This window comes from Cynoglossus semilaevis, chromosome W (assembly GCF_000523025.1).
Source record: "Cynoglossus semilaevis isolate Cse_v1.0 chromosome W, Cse_v1.0, whole genome shotgun sequence".
NCBI lineage: Eukaryota > Metazoa > Chordata > Actinopteri > Pleuronectiformes > Cynoglossidae > Cynoglossus > Cynoglossus semilaevis.
The window spans coordinates 10,478,096-10,485,668 of record NC_024327.1 but is presented as its reverse complement, the minus strand read 5'-3'; the positions used below and the strand labels follow the sequence as shown (position 1 = coordinate 10,485,668).

Sequence of the window (7,573 nt, the reverse complement as noted above, 5' to 3'; positions counted from 1 at the left end):
GAGTGTTAAACACAAAACTAATTTATTTAAACATTTGATGTAAGCAATTACTTTCCCTAGTTCAGATGACTCTCTGAACAGGGATTCTATGATCAGCGGCAGTCACAACCAGGAAAATGACTTCAGCACTCTGGTTATGACATTGACTAAATGGTTGTAAACAGTGTTCCACATCAGTTTATGTTCAAACACATTAATATATTTGTTAGAAAAAGCTATAACATTCAAAACCAATATCTAAATAGCATCAGTCATTGATGCCTTTTGAAGATGAACAGTTCATTCATCACTGAGATGAACTCAGCGATTATCAAGGTTCCAGTATGTGAAATGTTTGTCTATAAATAAATTACAGAGTCAGAGCAAAATTCATGCAAGCTTCAGAGCTAGCGTTGAACTGGTAGTCCTATGTCACATGATGAATGAGTCTGACTTTCAAGCTTTGGCACTAAACTGAATCCATTCCACGTGAGAACGAAGAAGAGAAGCCAAGGCCCATTCCCCTCTGGGTGTGAGTCTGAGAACGAGCCATCTCATACTGAACGTTCAGGTTCCTAAACATCTCCTCCTGCTTTTGAAGCGTCTTTATCCCATCATCATTCAGTGGTTTAGAAACGTCAGCTTCATCGTCCTCTCCCTGTACAGACAGTGGCTCTTGATTAGTGGTGAAAGCAATGTAGGATTTTTTCTGGGGTAATCAAAAATGCAAATATACTCACTTTGATACCCATTAGTTTGCGAAATTTAACATTTTGGTCCTTGTTTCCAAAATTTAGCTTCTCCCACAGTTCAGCCGTCTGGGATTTGTCCTGAAAAAAAAAAAATGAACATTGGTAATCACTCAAGTAATTAATAATTTATCTGGTCACTACTTATCAAATATTTGCACATACTAAGCCTGCATTGCAGTGGGAGATAAAAACAGAATCACACAAAAATTGTATCATACCCCTTCTTTTTTTCCTTGCCAGAGTAGTTTTCTTTTTTTCTCCTGCTCGGCAAATTTCATGGGGTTTACGGCAGATGGGTTGTAGTAACTGGGCACAGTGATACCAGTCTGTGCTAGTGCCCTTGCTTGGAGAGCTGCCATTTGTGCTGCCATGGCAATCTGAGGTGTCACCTGTGTCCCAGAGGCCAAGAGGGTCACCACATTGAGGGCAGGGTTTGTGGAAGCTGCAGCTGCAGCAGCAATAGGGGCTGCAACTGGAAGAAAAAGAAAAAATGAAGGCACTGACAAACGAGTCAAGCTCTCAGAGAGTTTGCATTAATTAGGTGCTTCTTACCAGCAGCTATCTCCTGTTGCTGCTGCTGCTGTTTGTCAAACATATCTTTCTCCTTCTGCTCCTGGAGTTTCTTTGCTCGCTCCAGTCTAAATTGAGATCATGCATTTTACTTCACAGGTTAAACGCAATTAAAACAAAAGAAACTTGGTAGTCACAATTTTAGGAATAACAGTAAATATAAATGTCAATACAGGAGACATTACCTTCTGGCCAGAGCCTCCTGGGCATCCATAGCTGTGTTACGGCCCCGGAAAACAGGTGGACTTGCAGTCCGACTCTTTGGTCGTACTTTTTCAATCCTTTTCTTCCGCTCTCTGTTAGAACTTAACATTTAAAAGAAAAACTGGTTAACAAAACAATTGTTTTAAAAGATTAAAACTTAATAAGATATGCTGCATTTTCAAACACAGCTACCTGCTTTTGCTGCGGCTTCTGCTGTGATGATGGTGTTTGGTCCTCGAACCTGAGCGTGACCGTGCCTTGTTCTTTTTGTCTCTGCTATGTGAATGTCTTTTTTCCCTGCTTCGACTGTGATGCCGCCTATAAAGACACAGACACAGACGTTTATGTATGGCATGGGTTTATTTATCTGGCTTAATGATAAAAAAAAAAATATCACTTACCTCTCCCGTGAGTGTGACCTTGACAAGCTCCTGCCCTTGGCCGGTCTCTTATTTTTGCCCCTGGTTCGCTCCTCTCCATTCTCTGCTAAAAGTCTCTCTTGCTGCTCCTCTATTCGTTTGTGTGATTTTGGTGGCTTCTCCAAGTCCCTCCTTCGTGCCTGTATTAAGAAGAAGTTGTCTCTTTCAGGAAAATAGTGCAACAAAAAGAGTTAGTACCAAGGCTGAAATTCTGACAGTCTTGTCATTTCAACTTCGGTAACAAACAATATCATACACATACAATACCATTGTCAGAAAACAAATGTATGGGAAATTGACAAAAATGAACTGAATCATAAGCAGGAATTAATCAAACCAGGATATTTGAAATATCTTGCATCTCTGAATAGCAAGAACACAAATCCCTGAATGTCAAAACATTTTACCATAATACTTTAAGCTAAATACCTTTTACTTACAGTCACTAGTTTTACTACTACACATCAGGGTGTTTGGACAGTGGTTACAAAGACAATTTAATTGCAAATTTTAACCCAGGGTAGAAAAAAAAATTGGATTTATTATAAATAAAAATAATTGTGCCAATCCTTACTTCAAGAGATGCAAGAGCACTCCAAATTCTCACGGTTCTCAAGTGTTAAACAAGTAGGAGTTTAAATTGCAGTTACCTGTCCCCGTAGTAGGCATATTATTTTACTATGTCAGCAGGGTCTTCTGTTCAGTCTCTTCATGCATTAGCACACTGAGTATGATTTATTGTAGAAATGTTATCATGTGATCTATGCACAAGGTGCAAATAAAATAAAGCTACTCTTTACCATATGATCCTGTTATAAATAATAACACGCATCTTAGAATGGGTGGGTTATAAACTGCCCTGTTCCAGTCAACAATCTGTGTTTTTTAATTCTTAACTTGGGTTACATACTGTATCATAATGTATATAATACAATCACCTTGTCCTTAAATTAACAAAGACTATAGCACAAACCCTGAAAATAACTAAGACATGTTTTAAAATCATAACATTTAATTAATAATTTACCTCTTTACTCCTGCTTCGACTTCGTCTGTGTTTTCTTTCACCTGGGAGAAAACAAATAGCCATAATTTAAAATATTATTACAAACAAATTTCTTGTAATTACAGGCAAATGACCTGTTTAAATGGAGAACTATGTTCTTCTAAAAATCCAAATAACACAGATATGAACACAAATACACCGAGACATTATCCAGTGGACATGTTCTCTCATATATTAGGCAATACTAACGTTTACGATCCCTGGAGCGTGATCTTGATCGTGAATGGTGATGTTTTGAGCTTCTGGGAGATCTTGTGGACTCCATGTTGCCTTTATGTGGTAAACAGAGGAGCTTGATCTGGTCAGGTCAACTGAGTCATCACTCGTCTGAAAACAAAATCAGTAACAGGTAATCAGTTTAGCATATGGGTTCTTATCACTATTATTGACAACTAAACATTTAACCTAAAATATAGTTGATAACTAATTGATTATTGTATTAAACAGTTATGTTAATTTTATAAAATATGTAATCCCGTCGGACACGCTTGCATGGTTACATTCATAACATAATCATTATCAGCTTGCATGTATATGAAACATCAAACAAACATATCGGCCATTTAGTCTTTGACTTGTTACCAAATGCCTTCGGTTTGAATTCAGTCTTTACTAAGCAATTACACAATTACTAAGCAAATGTCATCGAGACGTAAATCTAAATATAGACACCAAAATTACTAACAAAATCTTTCCGTCTGGCCAAGCTTCGCTAAAAAATGTCAGTCCAAACATTTAGCGTAAGCTAGGTTTTAGAAGCTAAGAGAAGAGCAGCGCCATCTTTGTTAGATTATGATAAACGAATCATAGTGCAAACTTACATAAATACCGCGTATGTAATATATAAATAACGTGAATTTGGTGGTATTTACACACTAGTACTTACTGGATTGATTCAGAGGGCTCTGTGGTTACATACTTCCGCAAATTCACAATGTTTAGACGATGAAGGAAAAGCAAAGAGCTACTATTGTAGACGTCAATCGGTTTCTGCTCATCTTCTACTGTTTAGCTGAGCGTTGGTTGACAAGTACGAGAAATGACTATTATCGCCACCTATTGGAGTGGCAGAGTCAAGTGATAAAGTACCGTAATACGACCGCTGCAGTTAATCTGTTAATATTATAAAAGTGGCCTTAACTGAGGATTTTAGAAAATACATTAAACAAATTAATAATTTTAATTTCAGTTAGTTTTTATTGTCATTTAGATATATTGGGGAACTTTAGGGAAAAATAAATAAACAAACTGATTTTACGTAACCGTAAATTAGGAGTACTTTCTGGTGCGCACCTGAAACCTTTTGCCAGATATCTCATACAAGGGATGCGCTTTTTTGTTCACTCTGCGAATGAATCACTCCCTGCGAATTAATCACTCACTGCGAATGAATCACTCTCTGCGAATGAATCACTCACTGCGAATGAATCACGCTCTGCGAATTAATCCCTCTCTCCTTCCTCCCGCGAGTTATCGGGACGCTCTTGTCGGTTCCGTAGTGTAGCTGTTAGTACGCCAGCCTCTGAAACAGAACGCAGAGTACCTCAGGTACACGTTCTTTTGTCACGTGACACCCGACATAAATTATTTATTCATGAAATCATAATTAGTGGTTTTCAGCTCTGGTAGATGTATATGGCGTTATTGTGTAAAGTGTGTTTGTAATTAAATATTTTCGAAAATTATATCAACACATTTAGTGTCGGAGAACCACAGCCTTCTTTACAACGCCCACAATAGTGCTACAGCACCACCTGCTGTAAAATTAATGAAATGATTAGTTCAAGATTCGTTCACGACTCGTTCATTTTACTGTTCGAGAGTCAAAGATTCGAAGGTTGAAGTTCCCAACACCAGTATTTAGGCAGTGACTCTAAGGCTGATGAGGTAAATGTTGACGTCCATATTTGACACATCGCAGGAATGAGGTGATTGACAGGATGATGGTGGTGTTTTTTTTTTCCTGCAGGTTCTCAGAGGTCCTCATCTCTCCTCTTCTGGTGTTTCCAACTGGAGTGTTGTTGTTGTTGTTGACAAGAGATTATCTTATTTGACCAGACCTACCAGAGTGTCTGTCTGATTCTTCACTTAGAAATTGTTGTGGCCCTCTGGCACCCCGGATTCGTTGATCGATCTCAAACGGTATTAACTAAGAACTTTCATAAAGTACAAAGAAAAGACAAAAGTCGTTGCTCGAGTTCGCCTGTGCACAGGGAGGATCCAACGGAGAGTCAGAAGACTAACTGCTGAATTCTGCCCCTTCACATGATCAGGCTCTGTTTATTAGCAGACCCTCACCTAAAATACACAGATGTTGCACGTCAGATTGACATCCTGTTTGTTATCATATTTGATAAATGATCTTATTGTTCTTTGTTTTCCACACTCACACTGGCTTCCACTCAGAACCTGGTTATTGTCACGTACACCTCCTGAGCTTCTGCCACAAGGTCAAGGCCTCTCCTGTCGCATCAGCTGTTTCACTACACATCCTGAGTTTAACTTAATTCCTGTTTCAGAGTGTCTGTGTATTTTATATTGCAGGATCCAAGCAGCATGCTTATGCTTCCACGTAGATTACATATTTGCACATTTTCCAAAGCATGTTTATATGCAATACATTTTATATTTTCCACAAGCAGCATGTTTATATTTTAGGCAGGTTATGTTTTAGCGCATCTCTTATGATCTTTTAAAACATGATTATATATGTTGCATACTTCTATAAAATATGAACACGTGAATACATTTCATCCACAATATAAACACGTTACTTAGTTACTTCCTTAGGTCCGAATCACTGTACAATTACAGTGCACTTACTTATAATACGTAAGAATAAATGTTTGACATAAATATTTACATTCCTTACGGATTTTTATCCACATACATACTTAGTTGCTGCAGATTCATTTACTGCACATTCCTGTATCTACTTTAACACACAAAATATAAATAATATCAGAAAGTTGTAACGTTCTACAAAATTCCTCCTTCAGCTCGTCCTTAGTAATCCACTTAAATCTCCTTTTCCAGAAACTGATGTAAATGCTATTGACATTTGTCTGGATGGACAGTTTCTGTTGGTGTGTGAAGGAAATCGAAATCTTCATCTCGTCCCACAGAAAAGAATCCTTCTCAACAGGGTATGCATTTTTGAATTTTTTTATAAGATGTGCTAGAGCATTATTGCACTTTATTATGCTAATGTTTCCTCTGTTTTTTAATTTATTTATAAACAACACTTCATAGTGTATAAAAAGTTTTTTTTTTTCATCATTCGTTAGTAATGTGGTAAAAGTAGTCATCTTTTAGCTGTCAAAGGTTTTACATGTTTTATATTGTGTCTTTTTGGTGTGTTTTAGGCTTTGGTTGAGAAGCCATTGCAACGGGCGTGCTTTGTCTTCAACAGTTTAATATCGCGTTGGATGCACGTCCATTAACCCTAAGTCCTGCGTTGTGTTCTATGTTGCGCTGGATGAAAGAAGGCCTCGAACCACGGCCAGCTGTTGATTGTTCTTTTAATGAAGGTAGAACGGTGGATTTCTGTACAAATCAACAGAAAACACAAAAGGCTCTGTAACATGCAGTCTCCTCCACACAGCACACAGGTCTCAAGCTCCTCCTCTCAGCTAGTCTGGCGCGAACTCCACATACATACATGACTAATACAACTTTTTTGTATTAATAACAAAAATAATTTAAAATAAAAACGTGAAAATAAATTATCAAATGCTCAATGTATTTGATAACATGAATTTATTTTACATGCCTAATGCAACCTGTGTAAACACATGTGAAAGCCATGCCAAATGAATCACAATAAACAATGAACATACCTGTACAAATCAATAGAAAACACGTAAGGCTCTGTAACATGCAGTCTCCTCCACACAGCACACAGGTCTCAAGCTCCTGTTAGCAGATAAACATACAGAAGACCAGCGTGTGGAAACATGTCAACTTGCAAAAAGTCCGTTTACAATATGTATCTTTAATTGACACATTAACTGCATGTTCACAACCTAAAAATTCACATTTATACGTGCATAAAACAAGATTTGAATTGTCCGAAAAAATCCAAACAAATGTTTAAAAATGACGAGCAAAATAATACATTACCACCTCTCAGCTAGTCTGGCGCGAACTAAGAGAAGCACCCGGAAGACCGCACAAGACTTGCGACCTCTTAAAGCGACAGTACATGTATTAACTCTTTGGTTTGAATACAAAGTAAAGATATAATTTCAACCTGGTTACACCATTTTATAGAGACAAGAAAACATATTTATATCTCATCATCGAAGAGGACAAAGCATCTTTAGGTTAACTTGGTTTATTGTGCTAAAATGTGTAAAAAGATTTGTCTGTCGATATCAAAATATTTATACTATAAGATTAATTAATTATGTTGACTCTACTTGGGGCACTTTGGCCCAGAGGCAATGTCTCTGTCAATGGTGTGGAACCTTAGGGTTCACTTCCTGGGCAAGATCAAATCCCGGTTAGGGCAGTTAATACCTTCCAGTGGTAAGGTTCGGGAAGGTTCAGGGGGGTTGGTACGGTGCAGTGTGATTTGGGCA

The 7,573-nt window shown here is 37.7% G+C and overlaps 1 protein-coding gene and 1 long non-coding RNA gene across 4 annotated transcripts; both read right to left on the bottom strand.

The window, feature by feature from the left end:
* Window positions 1-4,498, bottom strand: LOC103397172 (arginine/serine-rich coiled-coil protein 2-like). 3 transcript variants are annotated; one of them, XM_025052795.1, is made up of 10 exons: window positions 4,409-4,498; window positions 3,180-3,317; window positions 2,952-2,992; window positions 1,907-2,064; window positions 1,698-1,823; window positions 1,487-1,606; window positions 1,284-1,369; window positions 950-1,203; window positions 720-809; window positions 1-637 (listed from the first exon to the last, which is right to left on the bottom strand). In XM_025052795.1, exons 2-10 carry the CDS (start codon window positions 3,253-3,255, stop codon window positions 449-451), a joined length of 1,140 nt encoding a protein of 379 aa, XP_024908563.1. In that variant the 5' UTR covers window positions 3,256-3,317; window positions 4,409-4,498; the 3' UTR covers window positions 1-448. The 3 variants fall into 3 exon arrangements, with proteins under 3 accessions (XP_024908563.1, XP_024908562.1, XP_008333620.1); XM_025052794.1 differs by lacking the exon at window positions 4,409-4,498 and adding an exon at window positions 4,284-4,382; XM_008335398.3 differs by lacking the exon at window positions 4,409-4,498 and adding an exon at window positions 3,877-4,034.
* A 685-nt stretch (window positions 4,499-5,183) lies between these two features.
* LOC107990222 (uncharacterized) lies at window positions 5,184-7,131 on the bottom strand. The gene is made up of 2 exons (XR_003048819.1): window positions 6,830-7,131; window positions 5,184-6,536 (listed from the first exon to the last, which is right to left on the bottom strand). It is a non-coding gene; the product is annotated as an uncharacterized LOC107990222 (long non-coding RNA).
* Window positions 7,132-7,573: the final 442 nt, after the last annotated feature.

Coding starts and splice junctions, on each gene's coding strand:
- LOC103397172 (XM_025052795.1), bottom strand. CDS start 3,255: ATGGAGTCCACAAGATCTCCCAGAAGCTCAAAACATCACCATTCACGA. Junction 1,824..1,906: donor AGGTCACACTCACGGGAGAG/GTAAGTGATATT, acceptor GTGTCTTTATAG/GCGGCATCACAGTCGAAGCA. Junction 1,607..1,697: donor AGAAGCCGCAGCAAAAGCAG/GTAGCTGTGTTT, acceptor TTAAATGTTAAG/TTCTAACAGAGAGCGGAAGA.